This window comes from Denticeps clupeoides, chromosome 14 (genome assembly GCF_900700375.1).
Source record: "Denticeps clupeoides chromosome 14, fDenClu1.1, whole genome shotgun sequence".
NCBI lineage: Eukaryota > Metazoa > Chordata > Actinopteri > Clupeiformes > Denticipitidae > Denticeps > Denticeps clupeoides.
In genome coordinates, this window is record NC_041720.1 from 11013818 (window position 1) to 11041063 (window position 27246).

Here is a 27246-nt window from a genome sequence, read left to right on the forward strand (position 1 = left end):
CGCACACGCACACACACACACACACACACACACACACACACACACATACAAACACACCACAGCAACTATCAGTGGCGAGCAATAAACCGCTTTCTACTTATTTCACAGAGACACAGAGGTTAAGGAGAGAGAAAGCAAAGGAGGTGTTGAAAGAAAGAGAAAAGTCGAATCAAAAACCGAAGGAGGAGGAAAGGCGCAAGGCAGAGGCAAAAGGTAAGACGTGGTCAGAAATACAAGAGTATAAAAACCCCTTTATAAAAAGCCGTAATTGCTAAGAGTGAGTTGGTGGCAGGGTTGTGCTTCGTTTAGGCTATTCTATCAAAAACTCCAACCTACAATGTACATATATTGACAGAAAAGCCTTCACTCGCAGTGTATACAGAATACAACAGAACGTCTTTTAACAAGCTAATTAAGCACAACATAGGACAGAAACAGTTAGACTCTCAATCATTTTAATGTAACTTAACTAACTTGTATTTAACTTTATTATTTATTTCGGCGTAGGGACAAAGCAAACTAGTAACCATCCTAGGCATTTTCATCGTGCAAAGAGCGGCAGTAAACCTTAGCAGTACCTATCTCCCAGCACTGTCCTATTACACCTCATGTTAAAGAGTCTATATGCAAAAAAGAAGTTGATTCGTTGACTTTTGTCAAAGAGTTTTTAATTTTTTTTATTTGGAACACTTATTCAAGCATTTTAAGTCGGTATTGTTCCAAAATGTGTTTACTGTCTGATTCCCTCTTTGAGCCTATTGGAATTGGTAGCCGTAATTATGACAGGAAGGAAGCAAACTCATAATCGAAAGGTTGCCAAGGCGGCACTGAGGTGCCACTGAGCAAAGCGCCATCGCCACACACTGCTCCCCAGGCGCCTTTCTTGGCTGTCCACTGCTCACTAAGGTGATGAGTTAAATGCAGAACCTTAATTTTGTGACTGTGGGTCGACAGACAAATGGGCAAAGGGAAAAGGATATCTGAAAAACCTGTTTGTTTTTACATGATAGTGATCCTAGCCCCCTCCCCAAACTCCTGTTACCCCTGGAAATGGGTCCTTAAAAAGAAGCAGCCAATCACTGCACCGGGGCAGAGCCATTCATTTAGAGGGTCCGCCCTCTCATACAAAGACACACCACACTCACAGGAATATTTATATATATGTATGTCTATATATGTATGTATTTCATTAAAAAGAGGGCCAGACACTTTGAGTCAAACATTCTTTGGAAATGCTTGTGGAGCTTATTAATCACTAGACTTGGGAAGTACACTAATAGGCCATAACCTGTATGTCGGACATGGTTACTCATCCCTGCTCCTTACATAAATCATGGAAGAGAGTTAAAAGATTTTCAAATTCCACAACTCACATTAATAATGAATAAAGCAAAAGCATTTTAAGCATTTTACCTCAGAGTGCATATAGTGTCATAAATAATAAATTAGATACAGCATTCCACCTTGCAGTGTCTTTCATGATTATAAAAAAATCACTAAATTCCTAAAGGAAGAAGGGATATCGTTCAGTTTATTAATGAGATCCCATGTGCTATACTGCTTCACAGAGACTGAGACTGAGACTGATCTGTGATCCACACAGAGGAAATGCCACAGCACATGTGGCCTTTAGAAACATCACACACACACACACACACACACAAACACACACACACAAACCACTGGCTCTTCTACTGAATATACAAGATAATGAGCACACATATCATTTATGTAGTTTATGACTGGTTAATCAGGTCTGGGGCGAGATTAGGATTATGATTATCAGTAGTGACAGGGACAGTCCCCCATTGAAACACACAGGGTTATCTGTCTTGCTCAGCGACACAATGGTAGTAAGTGTGGTTTGAACCTGTGACTTTGTGGCCTTCAAGTTCATGAGAAGGTGTGTTACTCACTGGGTTAATACCATAAGAATTATGTATTGTGTTACAGATATTAATATACAGGATAAATCATGACAAAAAATGTTATTACGATACATCAAGGGTTTTGAATGACCCTGTAAAAAAACAAAAAATATACAGTTAAGAACACATGGTATTAATTCAGCCCGTGAATTCGGCTTTTAAATGAAAACCAGTGGGGCTTCTAGTTTGTATGGCGGCCTGAGCGAATCCTTGCTTTAGCATCCAACCAAATCCCCAAACACCATACATGTATTTCAATCTTCAGCCAAATACCTAACAACCAAAAAGGTTTAGCAAATGCATGGCATCATGAAAGCTAGGAACATGAAACAGAGAGGCCTCCTCGGAACTGGAGATGCTGTGTGTGCTGCTTCGCCCATCGTTGGGAGAGGCTCTGCTCCCGCGTTCCGGATCGGAGTTTGTATCGTGCATCTGTGTGTAAGAGTTTGTTATTGTATGTATTACCTTGTCCCCGTTGCTGTACCATGTGCCATGTATTGCTGTCTTTTGTCCGTGTACCATGTCTCATCAGTAAACCCTGTCCTGTGAGGTGGTGCATTCGCGTCCATGCCATGTCGCCAAGGCATTCATATGGCTCGTATTTACACCCAAATGCTGACCGTGTTTCATTGCAGATGTAGGCAATCACAGGCAGAAATCAAGTAGTATTTGTGAAGTGTTTAAAATAAGTTACATATAATAAATAAGCCAAATATAAGCAACATCTTGGATGAATGACTTGGTGAAAGTGAAGTGATTGTCATTGTGATACACTGCAGCACAGCACACAGTGACACAATGAAATGTGTCCTCTGCTTTTAACCATCACCCTTGGTGAGCAGTGGGCAGCCATGACAGGCGCCCGGGGAGCAGTGTGTGGGGACGGTGCTTTGCTCAGTGGCACCTCAGTGGCACCTTGGCGGATCGGGATTCGAACCGGCAACCTTCTGATTACGGGGCCGCTTCTTTAACCGCTAGGCCACCACTGCCCACCACTGCCACTTAGACGTTTTAGCAGTAGTTTGAAAGTGGCTCGTACATGGGCTCTACATGGAAATGGCCAGCCCAATAATCTGCAGGAAAAATGCATTTCCTGAAAATCACATGATTTTGTATTTTCATATATTTAGGAAATTTGCTGACGCTCTATCTGTCCGAGCTGTTTTGGATAGAAGTGTTTTGGATGGAAAGTGTGTACACGAGTTATCAGACCCGGTCACAACAGCCGGCAGGGGCCTCGAGAGAGACTAAATTTATTTAGAAGCCCCTCTAGAACCTCTGACAAGATGCCACACTCCAAGAAAAGTGGAGCCTTAACCCCTACCAGGGGAGTTGAAAAACTTTTTTTTTGTTGTTGTTGCCGCAATTTGTTCAATTGAATCAGCTGCAATTCCATTTTTTTCTTGTAGTTGTGAAATATTTGCCTGAGCGCAGGAAAGTAATAATAAAGGAAAATCCATGAATGTGTGTCAGTGCAGAGGTCGGCCGTCTCAGCTCTGATTTCAGACTCTGAAAAGTGAGTTAGAATAAAAGACGGGTGCTTGTGTCGGGTGGAAAAGATCAGTGCTGTAGAGCAAAGGTGAAGTTACAAGCTCCATTTTAGCCCATCAACTCCTGCAGTTGCATTTCTAAAGCGTGGTGCATTTTATCACCCTGCACATGCGCTTTACATTTTCTTCCCCACATGGATCGATCTTCCTTTATCAGACACAGGGCTTCTGTTCAAGCAACAGATTTTATCTGATTTTGCAATGTTTCTGCATGTTTCTGTGTGGAATTGCAGATCCACAGACACATTAAACAGCAATTTATTAAGATGCACTGTGATATAATTTCATTATTCCTAATTTCAAGTGAAATGTTGGACGGTTTGAAGTTGTGTAAATGATTGGTTACGGCAAGATCCTCGTTGCTGTAAACTGACCTAAATATTATAAATTGTAAGATGGGCCCCCCCGCCGCATCATCTGCTGTCTGCCGACCTCTTTCATTTCTCCCTGCTGAGACGGGGCCTGCTGGGGTGTTCAGCCCCCCCCCCCCCCCCCCCCCCCCCCCCCCCAAAAAAAAAACCTTTTAAAGAACAGTCTGATTTACACTCAAAAGGACCGAAACAGCCTCATGGAGCTTTGAGAAAAAAGAATAAAAGGTTGAATATCAATAACATGCATTGTTCTGTTCGTTTTGTTGTAATGAAAATATACCAACGCGCCTTTGTTCGCTTTTCTCCGCTTATCAGAGGAGCCTAAAGCCAGGGCTGTGAAGGAGGCAAGCAAGCCAACGCACGAGGAGCCTGCAGCAGCACAGAGGAAGAAGGCAGAAGGAGCAGGTAGGCGTCGGCTTGTTTGCTCTTCATGTTGCCGAGAGTCTGGAATTCTGGGGCAGGCTCCATCAAATAGCAAATCACGCTGTGGGAGGACTGCGGAAGAGTTCCCCAATATATTTTTTCCTCCGAAGGCAATTGAGATGAGAAATATTTCCTTTTTTTTTTTAGACGTCTAAGCGTTTTCTGATCTGAAATATTAATGCAATTACAATACGCTATTAAGCGTGTGAAGTGAAACGGATCAATTTCTAACTTTTTGTTTGTGCTGAATTGACTTTTGTCGTTTCATTTCAGACAGTTATTGTAGATACTGCAGTGGCCATGACGCCACGTTTTGTTGTCAAAATGCTTCAAGCACGTGAAAAAGAAACAAAAATCAAAACCCCCCCACCTCTCTCGGCTTTTTTCGTTCCGTCCTTCAAAATTTAATCAGGATAACATGAGGAGCAGCCTTTTCTATCAGCTAAGAGCACTCAAGCAAAAGGTCACTATGAAAGAAACAACTTAAAAACAAAAGGTGCCGGAATAAAGAAGCCATTTTACCATCGTCTGGCAGATGAGGAATCTTCAAATTCCATTTGCATTTTGGTTTGAAAGCAGCTACATTTTTCAGCGAATGTCTATCTATCTATCTGTCTATCCATCCATCCATCCATCCATCTATCATCTATCCATCTATCCATCTACCTATCCATTTTTGCCTTATGACTGGGTCTGGGAATGTCAGAGATTCTATCTCCCTCCTGATGGCGTATAGCACATAATCACAAAGTGTCACATTAATTCTGACAAATTTAAGCAATCGGCCGCACTAATAAAGCTGTCATATTTGTGGCCTGTGACTTACAGCCCACGCTTTTTAAATTAATTCTAGTAATAACCTTATGATTTATGAATGCGCACTGAGAGGCCTGCCAAGGCGCGTGAGTGCACGTTATTTGTTCAATAAAACAATCGCTTCAGTATATTCAATTCAATCTTGCACCAGCATCTACAGATGTTATTAAATGCATTTTTTCGTCCTTCCGTGGGATACATAATTCAGCATTTACCTCAATTTGGACGTGACAGTTGCACAATCCTCTGACCCCATCCACTGCTACCTCAGATCAACCTGCCCCCCAGGGCTTTCATCCGACAATACTGCTGCTGTACGTTTGAACTTGACGGATTTGATTGACTGACGGATGGCCTGTGGGGTAGACCGGGGCTCTGTGGCTTACACGCGGTTGTTTACATATTTATTGCCATTGATTGAAAAATCCATTCTGGCGCTGAGTGAAAGTTATACAGGAAGCTCGGCATGACAGAGCGGCATGACGAAAGCACTGTGAGCCTGATACAGCTCAGCAAGCGTGTGTAATGTTTTTCCCTGTTTTTGTTTTAAGAAAAACGGCATAAAGCCCCCACCGAACTGAAGGAAAGGAAAGGTATTTAACCGTGGGTTAACCGGGGTGATCATGAAGGGCCGCACATAAATCTGTGCAGATGGCAGCCTTTAGAAGTCAAAGGTGTACCAAGAGCAGGTGCTGCTCGACAAGAGAGAACGCTTTTTTTTCTGCTCTCTCGACCGATCACAGAAAGCTAATGCAACGTCTGTGTGCAATCACACATGCATGCTGTGCACAGCACTGCAGTAAACTGTACACATACAGTATACATCAGAGTGTGCAATACAAGCCACAGGTAGCTTGGGCAAAATTTCATTGTGTGTGTGTGTGTGTGCATGCATAAGTAGCTTTAGTTCCAACATTGCCATCTTGTGGTTAACCTCAAAGCAAGTATTTTTATCCCTCTAATGAGGGACTACTGACTGATTGGGTGGCGGGAATAGAAAAAAAGGGCGGAAAGGCGGCCAGAGGCAGAAAACCCAAGGGAGAAGCGCAGGAGAGCGAGAGCGCAGGAGAGAGAGAGAGAAGAGAGAGGAGAGAGAGAGAGAGAGAGAGAGAGAGAGAGAGAGAGAGAGAGAGAGAGAGAGAGAGAGAGAGAGAGAGAGAGAGAGAGATAGAGAGAGAGAGAGAGAGAGAGAGAGAGAGAGAGAGCAGAGAGAGAGAGAGAGAGAGAGAGAGAGAGATAGAGAGAGATATAGAGAGAGAGAGAGAGAGAGAGACGAGAGATGATAGAGGCTATAGAGAGAGTAGAGAGAGAGAGAGAGAGAGATAGAGAGAGAGAGAGATAGAGAGAGAGAGAGATATATATAGAGATAGAGCATATATAGATATAGTAGCATATATAGATATATATATAGATATATATATATAGAGAATATATATATATATATATATATATATATATATATATATATAGATATATATATATATATATATATATATATATATATATATATATATATATATATAGTAATGGTAATTTCCTATTTCTTCTAAACTGTGCAGATAAAACAGAGGCCAAGAAGTCCGACGGTATGACATAATTTGCACTTTGCACACGTCTGCTTCATTTGTACTGTGTCATGCTGTGCGGTAATGTTAGCTCTGTTTCTCCACAGTAAAGCGCGAGATGAAAAAGAAGACTAAAGCAGAGGAGAAGGTCGCCAGAAAAGCTGACAAAGATGGTAATGATCCACCATGAGCTTGCTATAAGAAATGTACGTGCACAAAATGTCTGGTAATTAACGCACAATATATACATTCTAGCAAAGCCGGAGAAAAGGGGAAGAGGGAGGAGCGAGGAAAAGGTTACTCTAAAAGACGGTACGTGTATTATAATGAATTTCATACGTGTGAAATGAGAAGTGAGCAGAGACTCACTGGATCCATTGCATACAGTATAGTACACTGTACGCAATAAAACATTCTGCATGCATGTATGATACAATTCACATTTGTACACATATTACATTTATGTAATATACTATATATCATACATGCATGCATACAGGCATAATTTAAAAAAAAAAATTTTCCACACTATATATGTTGTTGTGAGACAGGTTGTACTGTTCAGTAACTTCAGTTCTGTTCCTTATAGCCAAGAGGAAAGGGGTAGCTAAAAGAGGTACGTTTTTTGCCGCAGGTCGTGCAGTGTGTCTCGGTAGCGGGAGCACTTTCTCGAGCAGGTTCGTCCTACCAAAGTCGAATGGCCCAGAAACACACATGGCAACATGAAAAGTTTGCTTGTCACCGCGAGGTCGCTGAGAGATTTGTTAGAAGAATGGTGACCTCTACTTTATTTCAGACTCTGTTGCTCTGGGAACTGGTTGGTGAACAAGCATGCAACACCTCCCCCTGCTGGTGGCTTGTGTTACCAATATCCTTAAATGGGCATCACAGTACAGTATCCATAACAAAGTTTTTTTTTATATAACTATATTCTCATTCTGCCCTCATGGCGAATGTAATAAATAGACTAATGTAATTAATTCTTCTTATTACCGATGGATGTTTCATTATTAACTTGTGTTACCTTATATGGTTTCAATATTCTCTTCTTTCTAGCACTGTCCTGTGGCTCAGAATTTGGCTCGGGGCAACCTTTAGGCGTGAAATTAACAGGCCGCTTTTTTGTGCGACCAGACAATCCCTCGGGAGCGGCATGTGTTTTGCTGCTGCTGCTGCTCACATTCCCACATTTCCCGTAGCTACGGGGAGCTACTGCCCGGCGTTACATGGTGTTGCCAGAGGTGTTCTCTTTGGTCTTATGTGGCACACAGTGTGCTGAACCTCACCATGCTGTTGTACGACCACACTCCCAAAGCCGATGGGCAATGTAGTCGCCAGTAAAAAAAAACCCAGTGACAGTGTATTCAGAGCAAGGTAGCAGTGAAATCGAAATATACACGTATTGTTGCTGGTCCTTTTTTAATAAAGAATGTGAGGATTCATTCATGAACTTCACCTTCTGTTCATAACTTTGGACTTACAGATGCTTGCAATCCAGTCAATGCTAAAATCTTTAAGTGGAGGTTTGTGAAACCCCTGTGCTTCTCTGAAAGAAGCAATGGCTAAAACAATATCTAAAAAGAATTTAATACGGGAACTGAACATTGTAGGGAAAATGCACACTTGCTCTCTCAACCTCGACTTATCTCAATATTTTGCTGGGAGTTATGTTTTAATTGTTCTACGTTCCAGAAGCTGACGTTCCAAAGAAAACGTCCGCTGAGAAGCTGAAGAAGAAAGGTACTGAACCTAGCAGTGTCTGAGAATGAAATTGATGAAGCTCCCACAGGTATCTTAAGTGCTTTCAAAAAATCATCTCTGCTGGCTGTCAAGCCTAATAGGCAATAAGAAGCAGGAGATTTTCAACTAATCAAAGATTTTCAACTAAGAAACTCAAAATCTAAAATGTTTAATAAAAATGTCTGTTTTGTAGAACCAAAGGTTGCGAAGAAGGAAGACGTCTTCAAAAGAACACCCAAGAAGAAAGGTAAAAGCTAGGTTTATATGTGACCGATTTAGCTGAACGGCTGAAGTAAATACCTTTTTTTTCTTATTTCCAGAGGCTGTTAGTCCTAGGAAGTCTCCCAAGACACTTAGGAAAAAAGCCACAGGTATCTTGTCGTACCTCGGTTTGATTCATTGAAGAATGAATTCCGCTCTTTCCGTGAATGATGTGACTAGACATCGTGTTTCCTGAAAAACACGAACACAAAAGCTAAATAAAAAATTGTAATTCTTGTAAATCTTATTTACTTATTTATTTATATTTCTTGACTTCTCACCCCAGTAGGGCCCAATCCATTAAGTTGGATTTCTCAGCAAGTGAGATAAGCAAAGACGAAAAAAAAAAAACTATGCTCAGCCACGTAAATATTAGATAAAGTACACTACAACAATCAAACCTACGACTTTTTAAAATGACTGGAATTAAAACTCTAGCAACCGTTACCTTGTCTTCAATGTCTGCCTAATGGCTTTTATCCAGAATGACTAGTGTTTTTCAGGAGGTGCTAGTTTTAGAGTCACTCACATCGATCCATATTTCGATTGTTTTCATCTGCTGCAGATCCAAGTTTAGGGTCATTTGGGGAAATAAGCTTAAATAGAAAATATTCATTGATATAATGAGGTAGTTATACATATTTTTTACTGAATTTGGCCAGTTTTCTTGCTTCTTTAACCAGTGCAACTGGTTTCTAATAATGAACATAGTTTTTAGACTGACAGACCTGGGTTAGCAAATGCAGTGTTCCACTTGAAGACAAACAGTTGCTGATAAAGTTCATCTCAACATTCATGCAGATATTTCATCACTAACAGTCATTTCCAGCTACCACAGCCATTTACTACATGAAAAAAATGTCTGGACTGTAGTCTATCTATGCTATGTAAATGCCAGAACAAGGACATTTCTAAATGACCCTAATCTTCTGAATGGTAGTGTATGTATATATTTTTTTCCTCTTCATTTTGAGAATTGGTACTTATTTAGGTAATAAAGTCATTTTTTGAAATGATTTTTTTTTAATTCCTGTGTAAAAAAATAATAATGCATAGTCACACATATCAGTTGGTTTATTTTCATGAACAGATCGCCATCTAAACTGGAACAGGCATGATGTAATAACATATTCACTGACTTCTTCTTTGATTATTGCTAATTATCGTCATGCCAATTCAGGCTACTAAGAAATCCGGCTTTGTGGAAATTCCACTTAGATATGTCGATAGTACGGGACCCACAGGACATCTTTATATGAGATCACAGGCTTTCAGAACACTTTGAAAACGTTGTTATCCACATTGTCACCCAGTATAAAATGCTGCTTGTTTTGACAGTGTATTCGGAACCGTACGTATTCTCAAACAAAAGGAAACATCCCTTTGCATAGGGGAGATTATGGAAACCTGCTTATAATTTACAGATGCATTATCTTAGTGCAGTTAAGTTCATGTTACTGCATTCAAGAGAACTTTGATTATTCCTCTCTAAACAGACCCACCGAATAGAAACAATTAATTCATTCCTGTATTTAGTTTTTTATTAAATTTTTTGTGAACACTAAGCTGTGTGACATTAAATTATTCAGACCTTTTGCACACTTGTGTGGGTAGACAACTGCCAAATAAACACAATTTAATTAACAAGTGTTTTGGGATTCAATCAGGCCGCTTTGACTCAAATGTCATTAAGACTGAAAATCATTTGACAGCAAAACTGAAATAATAATTTTCAACAATTTCTACTGATGAGTCGGTTTCAAGTCGGTTTTTACAAGCTGCACTAATTTGCTGCATGCGTTCCTATGCAGTCTCAATCAATGAAGAAAACTTGAAATATGGAAATCAGGATTATGGAGAATGTCCGCAAATTTATAAGGACTTTTGCAGTCACAGAGGCTCTTATGAGGACATAAAGGTTGATGCTTCATTACGCTTGTGAGGCTTGTTGGCGCCAAATAAGGAAGATGAAAACAGACAAAAAAACAGATGGTTACTAATTGGATACATTTGCACCCAGAAGAGCAGTCAAATCATACCTTAAATATGGGAGCCATTTATGTAGAGATTCCCAGTTGTAGCTAACAAGCTCGTCGAGACTCAGTTCAGCGGCTTCCTTCAGAAATGCAGCACAGTGTCAGGATTGCCTGCAGCTGGGCTCCACACCGGAACTCAATCCTGACGCCCCATAAATGCCGGAAGTTTCCGCCCGTTCGGGGTCGCTGGCATTTTCGTGAACTCTATGCACGAACTTGACCTTGTTTAGTTTTATGTGTTTTGAGTTCTGGCAATCGCCACACGCCTACGGGTTTGTTTATGTTCTTTATTTAAGTTAAATTCGTTTTCGGCCACCGCGCCAGTCTTTATTTGTGTTTATTGTTTATTTGTTAATAAAAACCCCTTCCCAACATGTCAGACCTCTGCGCTTCCTTCCCTCCTAAGTCCGTAGTCGTGACAGAATGCCAGCGACCCCGAACGGGCGGAAACTTCCGGCATTTATGGGGCGTCAGGATTGAGTTCCGGTGTGGAGCCCAGCTGCAGGCAATCCTGACACACAGAGACTCATTAAAAATACAAAGTTTTTCTTGGCGGAGAATATATAGCTCTCGCTCAAATGCCGTGGTCTGACACAAATAAGGAATTTTAAAGTAGCATTTCCTTAACCATTACATGTTCCATGAGCTTCTGGGAAACACAGATAGTGTACACACATGTACACACAGAGAGAGAGAGAGAGAGAGAGAGAGAGAAAGACAGATAAAGAAAAAACCTGCAGAAAAACAAGTATCGCATGTGTCTATATGACCTATGCATATGTACCTTGAATGTGTGTATGTGTATGAGTGTGTGATGCAGTCACGCATATGCATACACATTATGTGTCCGTGTTTGTGTGCATGAAATAATATGTGTGCACAAGCTAGTGAATTTATGTGCGTGAAGGTGTGTGAACCTGTATATTTGTATGCATGTGCACGTGTCAGTGCACGAGGAAGTGCACTGTAGCTTGTCTACGTGTGGAGCAGCAGAGGAACACATTCACAAAGCTGCCCGATTACACGGGCAAGAAGAAGCCCCTTCAACTCTGCACTGATTCTCCCCCTACAGAGCCCAGGCTGGATAAGTCGACTGCTGGTGTGACAGTGAAGAGAGGTACCTTCTCTCACGCTTCCAACTCCCTCATAAATGTTCTAACACTAAACCCCCCAAAAACATGAACTTGTTCTTGTTTTCTTAAGAAGAAAAGGTGGAAGAGTCTAAACAAGTTGATGTAGCCCCGCCTTCTCAGGAAGGTAAACATGTTTCAATCTCACTATGGTGCCCAAGAGAAGTCAGCCTGATGCCTGAAACAACACTTTTATGACGTCTAGTCCTTAAGCATAACCTTCCTTTAGCATGACATTCATTTAATCCTCTAATTATATGTTCAGTTTGACTGTTAGTTTCTTATTAGAACTGCTGACCGCTAAAATGAAAAATAATTCATGTCTGTGGCTGTGTGATAGCGGCTCCGTGTCGACCAACACCAGTCTACTGTCCGGCGCCACCTGGTTGGTATGGTGAGTATTACACCCACCAAAATTATCCTCTGCATCTTTAGGAATATAGCAGCACACAGCTCCTCTGTCTTACGTCTTGATAACATATGCCAAATACATTTTTATATAGGCAGGTGCCTTTGCCATTAAAAAAAAAAAAGTCAGATGTGTTTGTGTCGGAAAACATTTAATTCAGCCACAAATGACAACAAAAGTTGAAAGGAATTTTGAACCAATTACATGTAGAAGTGGCATCTTCAATGTGAATGATGTGATGAACATTTTATGTAAATATATGTTCACAATTTGTGTTACAGTGCATCACGTAGTGACTGAAAACCCAGTTCCCCCTCCATCAGCAGCAGGTATTTGCCGACTCCTCTCAGCCCTGAGGCTAAAGACTATTTGATCTCACAATAATCAGAAGATTAATATAGAACTGATCATGAAAAGTAGGATGGATTTCACGTTGCTACGGCCTGTTGATAAAATGTCAGCAAGATGAGACTCGCCTTGAATAAATAATTGCGCAGAACTCAGGGGGCTAAAAAAGATAATTAACTCTTGAACCTGTTTATATGACTTCAACCCCGTCATTAATCTGAATATTTCATTTCATTTCATTTGAGTGTGAATATGAGTACTTCAAATTTACTTCATCATTATAAAATAATAATAAAATAAATAGAGATAAAGTGACACTTGACCTTTGACATGTGCTTTTAAACATATTTTCCAGGAGCCCAAGTTCCCATTCTGACAACCATGATCCCAACTGCTATCCCATTGTACCCATCTCCTCCTACACAAGGTACAACAGGGCATCAGCCATTAGTCATAGTTCCATTGTTAGCATTAAAAGAGCTGGCGTTTTGTGTCTGATGTACTTGAAGAAGTGCTGTTAAACCATTTGACGTAGTCTGAACTGTTGTTTGCTTATAACTGAAGCAGCTCCAACGCACCAACGCCTTGGAATATTGACCAGGTTCATTGAAAAAATAGTGACATCAAGATTTTTATTGTGCCTTCATTTTCAGAGCCTGCTGTCAAGATAAAATCCATGCTAAAGAAAGGTAACTGTAATCTTCCTGAATGCTGCAATTTACAGAAATCAATTGTCACATATTTGGTAGTAAAAACACAGTGGAACAATAAAAAATTGTCACACTGGCTGGACATGGCAAGGAAGAAGGACGCATATGCACAATGTCACAGGATTGGGGTTTAATACATGCTAACACGACATTGTTCGGCATCACCGAACAAAGCCCCGACGGCAAACAGACACGAACAGGGCAGCTTTATACAATCAGACCAAGATGAAAACAATCAGGAAACATAATAACACAGGATGAACATGAAACTCCAATTCGAACTCTGGACCTGGAGTAGCCCATGCCGGACTGAATCCTGAGGCTCAAATAAATCCTCAATAAACTAAGTACTCTTTTTGTTGGTGTATAATGGGGCAGTGGTGGCCTAGCAGTTAAGGAAGTGGCCCCGTAATCAGCCCCGGTTCGAATCCCTATCCGCCAAGGTGCCCCTGAGGTACCAATGAGCATGGCATCGTGCCCACACACTGCACCCTGGGCGCCTGTCATGGCTGCCCACTGCCCAAGCAAGGATGATGCTTAAATACAGAGGACACATTTCACTGTGTGCACTGTGTGATGTGTATCACAATGACAATCACATCAATTCACTTAGAATTATTTATTTCACCCAGAACACAAACTTGAAATGAAAGTTTTAAGTTTAAACTGGGTGAAGCCTATAGCGATGACATACGCCCTACATCCTTGTTCCTGTTACAGTAATACATAAAGAGCAAAATAGCTCAAGCTAATACCTGATTGTTTCTGTTTTAATATTTGTTCGCTCACAGCCAAGAAGGAGAAAACTAAAGCACCATCTGAGAAGAAAGGTAAAGTGTGATTTAAAATGACCAAAGAGTGCTCAGGTTTCACTGAACTCTGACTGGCTCTTTTCTCTTTTTCACACTGTCATAGAAAAATCTGTGGTGACCAAATGTATGACTGGAACCACTCTGACTCCAAAAGGTAAATCCGTTAATTCAAGTATTTCTCATACTACACTTCTTCATATACTTAAATAATACTATTAAAATCATTCTATAGTTTCAATAAAAGACACCAGTACATAGAAGCAATCAATCTATTCAGATTCCAAACTTTGCACCATGGCTAAGACCAAAGAGCTTTCCAAGGATTTCAAAGACAAGTTTGTAGACCTACGCAAGGCTGTAATGGGCTTTACGACCATCGGCAAGATGCTGGGTGACAACAGTTGGTTCAACAATGAAAGAACCATAAAATAAATGGCAGTCTCTCTTGGTCTGGAGCTCCTCTTGGGAGGAACTTGTCAATGATCTCAAGGCAGCTGGGACCATAGTTACCAAGAAATTAGTAACACACTACACCATGCAGGACTGAAATCCTGCCACCCTCAATGCCCCCTCCTGCTCAAGAAAGCACTGAACATCTAAATGATTCAGAGAAGGACTGGGTGAAACTGTTGTGGTCCCATGAGTCCAAAATCATGCTTTTTGGCATTAACTCTGCATTTGAGTACAAAAGGTGGAGGGGGACTTACTACGCTCTGGGGGTGTTTTTCTGCCAAGGCAACACGACAACTACACTCGCATTTGCGGAAACCTCCTTCTCTCAGCCAGGGCATTTGAAAAGGGCTAGATATCCCCCAGGGAAACTTTATGACCAACTACAAGAAACATCTGACCTCTATGATTGGCAAGAAATCACATTTTGCAAAGGGATCAAATTTTTTACATTTTCTGCCTGCCATTGAAATTGTAGAATGATCATTTCTTTGTTAGTGGGCGAGCTTACAAAATCAGCAGAAGTTCAAATAATTTTTTCCTTGTCTGTACATATAAATACATCATGGGTTGGAACTTAAGGAAAAGGCCAAGCGACCTATGGCTAATAACAGCGCTGATGTGGAAATTACACAAAACACCCTGCAAAATTATGTACCACTCTGTAATGGCAAATTTGGCTGTGTAATTGGTGCTATGCGGCGCCTGAGGTCTTTTAAAAATCTTTAAAGAGTAGCTTAGTGCAAGCATCCTTAATGATTTATTGCCACGCTCCCCAGTGAAATAAAAAATGAAATAGTCAAGCTGTTTATTGAGGGTTTTTTTTTTTTTTGGTCATGACATGTTTTTTCTGTCGTAATTTTGCCCTCTCCGTGAAGAAGATTTTGCCAAAGAGAAGTCTGATTCTGCCTTGAAGAAAGGTACGGTCTCTGTACTTATCTTCATAAGAGCCTGCAAGTGTTCCTTTGATGGAGAAAATAATGCATCATATCATACTTCATCTCACACCATGTGTTTGACATTTTACGTCCATCTGTTGCAGAAATAGAGACCGAAGAAGAAGAACCAAAATCGATTCTTCCACCAGGAGGTGAACAACACAGCATTCAACCTAATCTACAAAGCATTTTGAATCTAATTTGTATTAGACAGACTGCAGAAGATGATAAAAGACGGTCATTGGAAAAAAAAACATTAATTTGTTATCACTTTTAGACTCGCTTCTTGCTGCACAAGAAGAAACGGCAAAAGAACCATCAGATACAGGTAACTGCTTACATTTAGCAATACTTAATCAATGTGTGTTATCTAATCAACACCACAAGGACACTTCAGCAGTTGAAAATGGAAATATAAATACATACAGTACAGGCCAAAAGTTTGGACACACCTTCTCATGCAATGTATTTTCTTTATCTTCATGACCATTCACATTGGTAGATTCTCACTGAAGGCATCAAAACTATGAATGAACACATGTGGAGTTATGTACTTAACAAAAAGTGGAGCCCTGACCTCCACAGTCACCGGACCTGAACCCAATCGAGATGGTTTGGGGTGAGCTGGACCACAGAGTGAAGGCAAAGGGGCCAACAAGTGCTAAACACCTCTGGGAACTGGGGATTGTTCTGAAGAAACTAGAATATAAAACATATTTTCAGTTATTTTCAGTACATAACTCCACATGTCTACCAATCTACCAATGTAAATGGTCATGGAAATAAAGAAAACACATTGCATGAGAAAAGTCCAAACTTTTGACCTGCACTGTACATACACACAGATACTCTTGGAAAAATATTTCCCAGCATGATCTGAAAAAGCAATCTTCTCCTCTAACATGCTACCATGGCATTTACTGCTAATTGTAGCTGATGTTGTAATGCTTTAAATTATTTGAGTTGAAAGATAATAAAGAAAAGCATGCAAGTTCAAAAAAATTCTTGAATGCTCTTACATCCAAATGTACCAGGCTGGACAGAACTGCATGGCTCCTTCTAGCTTATCTGCTGGGATATTATTAAATGGCAATTTCTTTTATTATTGTCATTAGAGAAGAAAACTCATGTTTATTTTAATGTATCCTAAATTCTTAAGCTATTAGAAATCTGAACCATGTGATTTTCAGCTCAGTTATAAGGATAATAGTTCGACTGAGGCAAACATGTCCCATCTCTCCTTTCCAATTCATGTATTTGCTTAAATGGCAGCTGGTCTTTCATGATACGTGTGTAGAGTGGACTGTGTCTATTGAATCATTAACATGTCAGTTGTAATAAATACACACCAACAGATGGACATTTCCAGTCCTTATCAGGTCACCTTAACTAATGTAAACTGACACACCGCTGCCCTATAAAGTGACTTGACCACACTGCACGCATGCGACTGGCCAAATTAGCGACTGATGAGATATGAAGGCAACCAATTACATGCAATTTATTCACAAGTACAATCAGGCCTCAGTTCCTCATTTGATGCCCCTGCAGTCACGATCAGCTGATCCTGAGGACCGCCATGTCCACAACTTAGCAGTGTGTCTCCATAGCAACAACATGTCATGGAAGTCGACAGTTCCCTTTTATGCATTTAATTTCAACGCATTTCCTGCACGTGTGTGCCTGTGCAGTGAATGTATAGTGCATGTATGTATGGAAATTTATCAACTGCATCTCATGACAGAGCTGGGCACTGCAATGAGGCCATGATAAAAACTGCATGAAGGTGACTCCTCTGCAGCTTTCAACAGCTGCAGAGGGGTCCACAGCTTGTGATCCTGACCTCGATAATCTTCAGGTCAGTCAAGCATGGGGTTCACATTGCAAGTGGCAATCTCAAAATTCAGCAATGGCCAGCATCACGCGTTATGTCCCATCTGGACCGACATCAGACCAGGATTTATTTATTTCGTTTAGTAACCGGCGGGTCTCACACAGGGCTGCTGGCCAGTGACTTCTCACAAATAAGTTTTATAAACTGCAATATATACAGTTTTATAAACTGTAATAATAGATATTGAATGCTTTTGCCTGCTTTCAGAACAACTTTGCAATTATAATTGTAAATTGTAAAAAAAACTAATAACCAATTTTAATTGTATATATATTGATATGAGTATATCATATGGCAAAATATTTTTTTTATATCTGCTTTTACTAATTATACCAACAAATGAAAGGAAAATTATGGAAATGTTAACAAACATTTCTTAATAAGAAATGCCGGTGACTCTAGCCACTGACGCTAACACCTCCTGGTCTCTCTTTCCCATATCTGGCAGCCCAAGAGGAGGGGTTGAAGGAGGAGGAGAAGGCCACTGCTGAGAGTAAGCGATTACCCCGGGTTTCCATCTCATCTCACTCTCACGCTCTCCACTGTGCATCTAAATAACTGGAGGAATACATTATAGGAACGGCAAACTCCGCTTCAAGCACTTCTGCTTATCAGAATTCACACCCGGGTCAACATGGGCTATATACCGCTCTCTGCATTGAGCGCATTCATTGCGTTACAGTGGTGTCCATTTCAATTAGGCCGCCCTGCACGCTCCCCAATTACCTCTTTAGTGTGGTGTAATTTAGTGTAACTGCTCATGCAGTCGACAGTGACAAGTAAATCATTACTGTACTTAACCTCTGCAGATCTTTCAGTTTCCAATTAAAAAGAGATGTTACCCTTTAGGAGACTTCAGGCGCCATTAGCTCAGCTTTTGTGGCACTACTGTCTGAGTTTACACAGTCTGCCATCAAAAAGCATAGTGACTTATGTGAGCGGTGAGTCAGTAGGACTTTTTTTGTACAATAGTTCTTGAGGTTACTGCCCTGTGGTAATGTGCCGCTTGAGTATGTGTTGAGTGGCCGCTGTGGAGAAATGCACCATGGGTGGTTGATTGACGGGCTAAAGGGAAATTAAGAGCAGGATGTTACATGGCCCATTTATTTTGTTTACTTTGCGTGTGTGACTATGGCCAGGGTTCGTGTTTTAAATGACTCTTATAAATCACCAGGACCATGTGTTAAATCCAGTTCTGGTGTTTCAGGGGGTGCTTTCTTTAATGATGCTCCTGTGATGTACTGATAGGTGCGGATTTAAATCATCTAGAGGGAGGAAGTAGCATGGGTGTGTGCTGTCAGTCATCAGGCTCCTCCTATTTTATAAACTCTGTTATCTTTGAAGATCATGCTTTGGGGGACAGAACGGGTAGATGGTCTGTCTTCTTCAAGACACAAAAGCGATTCTTTCGTCATCTACTTATTAATAACATGAACACTTCAAAGTGGGTGAGAAGTCACTCAAACACCTCTGATCCTTGTCCCATCATTTTTTGATAAGACAGCTAATGAAGGATTGGGTTGTCGCGCTGCGAGAAGTGAAGGGTAAACCAGTATCTTGAAAGGATGTCAACCTTTCTTTATCTCATTAAAGGCGTAATGGCAGCTGACGGTAGGAAATTAAGCAAGCCCCGAATTTTTTCTCGTACAGAGCAAATCAATTTTAAGACACACGGTCCAGAGACTGCAGTGCTACTGCACGATCTCTGGACCATGCGCCACGCGGGATGCGCTGAGGGATGGAAATCGCCATTTTGTAACCCGATTGGCCGAGTGCCTGTTGTGAGAATGCAATTATTGCGGTGCCAGAGTGAGTTAACGTGATGGCGCGAGAGACTGGAAACAGAGCGCACTCTTCAGACCAACTGATGCAGACTTTAATGTCCCCTGACACAGGTACGGCGGCCCCGGCCGAACAAACAGAAGCCAAAGACGCCCACGGTAGGCTTGCAAAGTCAAACACTCAAAACTCACCTACAGGAACAGGAGATCAGGGCTTATAGGCATTGGACAAGACATCTGATTTAAAGCTGCTGTGTATGATTCTGGCAGCGCCAGGCGAGATCTGGGCCAGGTCATGTTTGTCTTTTGTGTTCCACAACATCAACAACATTTACTTCTTATATAGCCCAAAAACACATACAGTATGTCTCAATGGGCTTTGACAGGCCCTACAGTTGACAGCCCCCACACTTGACCCTACTGCGTACAAGGAAGAACTCCACACAAAAACTAGGAGAGAGAAAAAATAAAGAAGAAACCTTGGGAAGGAGTGATACAGAGAGGGTAGAGTGAGCCTGCAAGTGGTGTCAGTGCAGGGTTTGTGATTGTCCAATAAGAGAAAAATACGTGTCCATGCTACTGGTCCAATTGAAAATCCCTGAAGCTTCAGCCTAATTTAAAGTGCCTAAATGCATCTTCTACTAAATGTAGCTTTATTCATCTGCACATTGATAAATAAAGTGAAGTGATTGTCGCATGTGATACACAGGAGCACAGCACACGATGCACACAGTGAAATTTGGAGGAAATTTGAGAGGAGGACAGCTGGGGTTTGGTGAAGGTTTGTGGCCTGATGTCCTGGAGAGAATGGTGATGTGGGTGGTACTATTGCTGGCTTTCTAGGGGTTCTGTTCGTATGGAAAATTATTGGCAGGTAGCTAAGGTTGCTTTAAGAGCTGTCTTGATAGCTGTCCTTAATGATCGAGTATTTCTTTTTCAATCTGTGCCACCACCAACCTTTAACACCATCACATGCAAAGTTGGCTGCTATTATTATTTGTTACTCAGGATCTCCTTTTTACTCTTTTTAGAAAAAGACGTCAACATTTCAGCAACAGCAAGTGAGTAGTGTTTGTCTGCGTCAGCGACCTATGTGAACATTTGTTGCTTTTTGCAACCCCGGCATTCTTTGACCAATGGTCAAACAGATTTTTGTTTTTACGCTTTATTCATTAAAAATATATATATTTATAATTATTATAGAGCATAGGCCATTAACACATTAACACATCATTTTCATGAAATACTTTAAAAAACGTAACCACAAAACATTTGTAATAATGTTTTTTATATAATGTTTCTTAATGGGTTTTCATTTTATGACACATAAGAAACTACTTAGTAGTTTATGTAAACTGGCCCACTCTAGATAATATCCAGAAATACTCTAGATAAGCCTGCTGGTTAAATCAGTTCAGAGACCCACACACTGGAACTTTGTTTTGGTGTTTATGTAAAATTCCCTAAAACCATTAAAGGTCCCCTGACATGAACATTTCTCTTTATGACATTATTTAACTTTAATATTAGTTCCCCTATAGCCCGTCTATGGTCCGGCACTTGTTAGAAATGGTGATATGTATATGATAAACATGCTTTGGTCATTCTGATTCACCAATCAGAGAGCGGCAGCTCTGATGGTCTGATTTGGAATGTCTCCCCTTATGTCGTCACAAGGGGAAAGGTTACCTCCCCTTTCTCATGCTTTGTTTGTCCAGAGAAATTCACACCCCTCCCTTAAAAAAGTAGCTCCACCGACCGCCATGGCTTGCAAATGTGTGAAGCATTGCAGTTGCTCTGTGATTGGTATTGTAGTTCTTGAGACCGGTCTTGGTCTTGAGACAATTTTTTTGTGCTCTCGGTCTCTTCTTGGTCTCGATGCTATTTGGTCTCGGTCTTGTCTTGGTCTCAGACATAGAGGTCTTGATGGGCTGCGCGGTTTTGCCCATTAGTGAGGTGCATCCGCTGCTTGCTGCAGAGCGGGGAGACGCAGGGGTGGGCTGGTGGCAGTGGTGGCCTAGTGGTTAAGGAAGCGGCCCCGTAATTAGAAGGTTGCTGGTTCGAATCCTGATCTGCCAAGGTACCACTGAGGTGCCACTGAGCAAAGCACCGTCCCCACACACTGCTCCCCGGGCGCCTGTCATGGCTGCTCACTGCTCACTCAGGGTGATGGGTTAAATGCAGAGGACACATTTCACTGTGTGCACTGTGTGCTGCTGTGTATCACATGTGACAATCACATCACTTTATTATTATTATGAGTGGCACCTGATAACCGGGGGAGAACGTCTGGGACAACGTCTACATTCACCAGGCATCTGGAAATAAAGCACCATGAAAAGTAAGATAACAAATTATAAGGTCGTTGACTAGTTCTGCATTTATTGTCGTCAAAGGAAAAACTTAAATCTGACAAAGAATGTCGTGTATGCATGCATAGTACAGTTCTGTTCTGGGGGAGCCATTTTGGGAGCCCCTTAAGTACCATGAAATACTAAAAAATATCTTGTTGTGTACCACAGACTTTAGGCTTAAGTTTAGTTATGTAATATTTCTAATACTTCTATAAAAAAAGCCCTCTTGGATAACTCTTGGATCACTGCTTGTTTTGTAGGAAGTCAGACAAATAATTTTTCTTGAGAAGCCATCTATACACCCATTAATACACACGGCAAAAATGCTTTGACTTGTCATTTGAATCAACTTGCCAAATACAGTTAGGACCCCTTGATAAGTACTGTCTCCTGTTAAGCTTTCGTTTACAACAACAACAAAAACATTTATTTCTAATATAGCCCAAAATCACATACAGTATGTCTCAATGGGCTTTGACAGGCCCTACAGTTGACACCCCCCACACTTGACCCTTCTGCACACAAGGAAAAACTCCACACAAAATAAAACTCCAGGAGAGAGAAAAAAAGAAAGGAAGAAACCTTGGGAAGGAGTGATACAGAGAGGGACCCCCTTCCAGGGTAGAGTGAACCTGCAAATGGTGTCAGTGCAGGGTTGGGGATGATATAATAATAAGTCCTACAGTTGTAGGGTTGGAGAAGTCCAGGATGTAGTCAGTGTCATAGTCTAGATTACGTGTCCATAATGATGTTACTGGTCCATTTGAAGATCCCTATAGCTGTAGTTGTAATGGTGGTGGTGGCTGTGGTGACCCTTGTTAAGCAGTTGTCAGGAACCAGGATTTATTTTAGTTTACGCCTGTATGCTGAGAATATTATTTTCCATCAGGCCTTGTAACTATGACAAATCTGGGAGATTTTAAAAGAGAGACATATGGACAGTATAATTAAAAATATAACTTAAATTAGAAGTAGAGACACTCGGTAGTTGATCTGAGTAATGTGATGCCAATTCTATCCCTAGTCTGTTTTTGGTCTTGGTCTCGGTCTCGGCCTCTACCAGGCTTGGTCTTGGTCTTGCCTTAGCGTGTCTTGGTCTTGGTCTCGGTACCCTCAAGTCTCGGCAATGTCTTGGTTTTGGTTCCGTTTTGGTTAAATCACACGAGGCTCTGAAGAACTAATGGGTTCATTTGACTTTTTCTGGAAAAACGCAGACACAACTTCCTGTCAACTTTTCCGTGAATGCCCGCCGACTTCTATAGGCCGCTCTCCTGTCTTTCCTTTCTCCTCCTCATTATCATTTAAAGCTACAGACACCAATCTCATTGTGGGACTGGCTCAAAGTGGTATTAATTTGAATTTAACTCTTTGAGCAATGAGGACTGACAAATGTCCACTATTCTCTGACACTGAGTAAACGAGGAGGGTGCCAGTATTTCAGCCCCGCCCTCTTTTTTACACCATCCTACAGTGTGGTTGGTGGTAAACTTATTTTCACTGCACACACTGGTTACATCACCCAGACAGTACAAAACAGCCCCAGTCGCTATAGACCACTGCCAATAGACTTTCCCTAAAGTCATACCAGCACATAACCAGTCGTTTCTTCAATAACAGATAAGTGTAGAATAGAACAAATAAAAATAAACAATTGGTGTATTTTTATGGTTTATGTCTATATTCAGTAATCATAATAACACTGCACACAATTGTCTGCAAATTAACTATTAAATACATTTGTTAATTATGATTTCTATTATGGTTAACGATACATAACATGATAAATCTACAAAGCCATTTTAATGTAATTAAAGTGAACAACTTAATTATGTTATTAATTTCATCATAACTAGTTGAGAAACATCAATATCGGCTTGTTTTTCAAAGCAATTTAGTTTGTTAAACACCACACTATTTAAAGAAAGTTTTGGTTTGCAGGTTATTCTTGCTTTCAATGAAATATTTCATCACCAAACCTTGAATTAAAGTGCTACCTGTATGGAATGGCAGTAGTCACGTTTTCTCCCTTTTCATCCTGATCCATCAAAAGATCTTTTGAAGGTCACCTGTTTCATTGAAATTCATGGAACCTCTCTGCATGTTGGATTACACCTGACTTCCAGGTCGGATGTGTAAGGATTTATCCAGTGGTCTTTGCTCTTTTCACATCACAGCACACGGTCTCCATGGTGGTAGACAGGCTTAGATGAATCCCATTCTAAATGGAAACCTGAAAAGCAGTTCTGAATGAAAATGCATCAGTGATTAAACGATTGATGGTGTGTGTCGATTACAGCTACAGTGAAATGTCTCTTTGTTTTCTTATTTCCAACAGAAGAACCACAGACTGGGGACAATGTGACTGAAAAGAAAAAGCCCGGTAGCAGTAATTCAGATTTCCTGTGAGGGAGTGAATGTTTTCGCGTGTTGTGCTGCTCACCCGTTCACATGTTCCAACAGGCAAGATACCCTACTTCCAGTGCGTGGTTTACAGCGGGAAGTCCGGCCAGCACCCCCTGCGGCCCTTCACACCGGGAATGACCCCGGCCATGAGCTCGGCAATGAGGGCGGCGATAGAGCAGAGAGCCGCACTGATGGAGCAGAAGGCCAGGGCGGCAGCCAGTCACTAGCGAAGCCTCCAGGCCAACAGGCGGCGCTACTGCTGCTGCTGCTGCTGTAGGGAGGACTATCTACTGGACTTTATTCAACTCTTTAAGGAGTTCCTGAAATTTACAAGAATGGTCATTTTAATGTGGCATTGACAAGCTTGCCATGGATTTATTTTTGCACACACACTTTAGCAATGCACCCCAATGAAATATATGATTAGTTAGGGATTTCTCAGTCTTGAAATTGCCCTTAATGCTGATATTAATATAAAATGCTGATCCAAAATCTGTACTAGAAGTAGGTCTACACCATGCACATTTATTCACTCACACACGAGCCTCTTGGCTGAAGCCGCTTGGTTCACAGATAATGGAATTATGTAAAGTAAGGCTTGGTCTGTGCTCTGTCTGCCCAGTAGGACAGTGGAGAAGGAATTCTGCATTTAAAACAGGAAACCTGCACCGACTGGGCTGCTGCAGTCGCCCGCCACATCTCTGCACGAAGAGGACGAGCGGCTGATTGGGGACATCAGCACAAACACCGAGTTCCCACTGAGAGTCCCAGCGGGTTTCAGCGATTATATCGTTTTTTTTTTTTTCTTGTTTTTCAGTATACACTAGAGGAGGAAGCAGACCGACGGAGGAACAAGCGTTAATTGAATTCCGTCTGAATTACCGACTCAATTGCATGGATTCCCGAAATTAGATTTCAGACGTGCGTCACCACCGCCACAGGGCCGGTCCTTTGAAAGAGCCGGTGCTCCAACCGGCTTTTCGAAAAAGACATGCCTTAAGGTGCACGAGCTGCAGTCTCACTGCCAATGCTGGTGCTTTTAAGGAAGCCGCATTTTTGGGTCAGTACACAACAGTGAGCGATAGGACAAAGTACCACATGTCAAACCCATTACGTGGTGCTGAAGTACCATATGTGCGACATTTTACTAGTCATGTGCATTTTTTACACTCACCTGCGTGTATTGTCTTATTCAATCAGGACGCCGGCTAAACATCGACTGGACCCAACCGCGATAACCTTAGTGTTGGTATTGGCATTGTGACATCATGGCATCATTTCCATGCATAACTGGCATCAGCCGTGAACTGATGACACAGTGTACAAGTGCTTATAAAACAGTAAGCAAATACACAAATACCTTTTACGGGCAGTTGTGCCCTCACGACTGTAATATATAAATGTATATTTTCTGTACATATGGCATTTTTGAGGTCGCATCTTTGTTAAAGGATGAGGACGGGACCTGTCACATAGTTCTGGGAGTAAACCAGAGGACCTGTGTCACCTCCCTACATAACAAAGAATGTGCCATTGCTCCAATCAATGAAATTTTAAATGTCATTGATTCTGACACCATGGTTACAGCTCTAATTTCATGAGGAACGCTGGTGTCTTTTGACCGAATGCATTTCTCTACTGGTGGTGCAGGTTTGAACCGTAGCTGCATGCCGGAACAGCAGAGCCAATGCGATGTTTACAGGGTCTTGAGCAAAAGCCTGTGCCTTATCTCAGAAGACTCGATAAATATTCTTAAGCGGTTCTTTATTTTGTGAAGGAAAGCGATTGTGTTGATTGCGGGAGCGCTCGTCCTGCATGGCGCGTTGTCAGGTTCGGCTTTGGTGAACATTTCCACACTTTACTTTGTAGATATTTTGCGCGTGCACTGACGTGATGTGACAGGAGCCCGCTTGTTAGCCGCTAGCTCTAGATGAATAAAACATTAAATCCATAATGACAGATGGGCACTTTCTGCAGGGACGAGCTGATAATCGGCAAGACTATCCAGTGGTGCAGGGGACATTCGGCGCCTCCGCAGAAAATCCCCTTAAAGATACAGCCACCCAGTTTCCTTATTATCACTCTTCTTGTCTATTCTGTGGCCTACAATAAAGATGGTCATTTTTGAAAGGACAGAATTTTGTGTACATGACAGATTGAGCATGTAATTTAATATGTGTTGTGTGTCACTGCAATGGAGTGTGCCCTTAGTGTGCCCTTAAAAAGAAGATGGAGGTTTGTTATCCCTTTTGACTGTTGATGCTGCTCATAGGACCCTGTATTTGTTAGCAAAAGTTCCAATGGCAGTCCTATTTAGTTCTTTTATTAAAATCTCTTGAAATTTGTCTCTCGGACTTAAGTCCATGCCTTGTTTTCAGTTCTCTCAGGTAGTTCTCTCAAGGTCCGATTTGCACCCGACTTCAGAGGTAAAGGAATGCAATACTTAGACCTTGAGGGATGTGATTTGAAAAGCCCTGCTGAAGAAGGGGAAGTTCTACAAGGAATTATTGATGCATCGAAAGGAATTACACTATCGCAACAGTATGATTGGTGAATTAGTATTCACTCTGTCAATATTGTCCTGAAACAAACTTTTGCTGATTGTGATGCTTCGGAGATTTTTCACACATAATCGCTTTTGTATTGTTTTGAATAGAGATGGTCATTCATGCTCTGATGGTAATCATCTGTAAGAAATGAGTTTTTAATACTTAAGGAGGGAGCAGTAGAGAATGGTACATTATAAAGCACATCTTTTAACTGGAATAATGGGCAAGTGTAATCTTAAACACCCACTGAAGGATTAAAATGGCATTAAGTGGGTTTCTCTTTCACAGCGTAAAGAGCATTAGAGAAGATTTTAGGGAGTGATTAACCTTAGAAATGAATGTGTTCTGTGCAAATCAATGACTGTACAATATTTTTTCCTCTTCCCCAAAATGTTCACTGCTTGCTTTGATTTTATTGTTTAGTAAATTAATGAAATGAGTAAAGAGTGGCAATGTTTCAGCACATTGTGTCTGTGATTTTATTATTATGCACAATAAGGACATAAAGCCATAAAGTGAACATGCCAAATTAACCTATGATTATATCTAGTATATGTATATGTCATAATTACAGCCTATGGACATATAGACGTATTAGATGTACTGTGGGCCATAAATCAGAACTGATGATAATGTTATACAAAAATTGCTGCCACTGACACACTAATGTTTTAGCACATTTTAAAACTTTTAAAGTCCAATTGATCTGAATACAAATTGTTAAACAAAAAGTGCATACAACTTCAGCCAAGTCTCTGCTAAGATTACTTTTGTTATT

General features: G+C 41.1%; 1 protein-coding gene across 8 annotated transcripts in view; it reads left to right on the forward strand.

Moving 5' to 3' along the window:
• The window catches only part of trdn (triadin), a 53487-nt gene extending 26556 nt beyond the window's left edge, over positions 1-26931 (forward strand). For 4 of the 8 annotated variants that reach the window (XM_029002414.1, XM_029002421.1, XM_029002419.1 and 1 more), the window contains 26 exons: positions 109-213; positions 4165-4254; positions 5640-5681; positions 6648-6674; positions 6761-6826; positions 6909-6965; positions 7243-7269; positions 8346-8393; positions 8587-8640; positions 8714-8764; positions 11763-11807; positions 11894-11947; positions 12161-12214; positions 12511-12558; positions 12933-13004; positions 13231-13266; positions 14079-14117; positions 14203-14253; positions 15428-15469; positions 15592-15639; positions 15765-15815; positions 17830-17874; positions 19277-19321; positions 20194-20223; positions 23852-23896; positions 23977-26931. In XM_029002414.1, coding sequence (XP_028858247.1) covers positions 109-213; positions 4165-4254; positions 5640-5681; positions 6648-6674; positions 6761-6826; positions 6909-6965; positions 7243-7269; positions 8346-8393; positions 8587-8640; positions 8714-8764; positions 11763-11807; positions 11894-11947; positions 12161-12214; positions 12511-12558; positions 12933-13004; positions 13231-13266; positions 14079-14117; positions 14203-14253; positions 15428-15469; positions 15592-15639; positions 15765-15815; positions 17830-17874; positions 19277-19321; positions 20194-20223; positions 23852-23896; positions 23977-24146 — 1442 coding nt within the window. In that variant the 3' untranslated portion in view covers positions 24147-26931. The remainder of the gene's footprint in view (positions 1-108; positions 214-4164; positions 4255-5639; positions 5682-6647; positions 6675-6760; positions 6827-6908; positions 6966-7242; positions 7270-8345; positions 8394-8586; positions 8641-8713; positions 8765-11762; positions 11808-11893; positions 11948-12160; positions 12215-12510; positions 12559-12932; positions 13005-13230; positions 13267-14078; positions 14118-14202; positions 14254-15427; positions 15470-15591; positions 15640-15764; positions 15816-17829; positions 17875-19276; positions 19322-20193; positions 20224-23851; positions 23897-23976) is intronic. The other 4 variants (XM_029002415.1, XM_029002416.1, XM_029002418.1 and 1 more) reach the window with 4 other exon arrangements.
• The last annotated feature ends 315 nt before the right edge of the window (positions 26932-27246 follow it).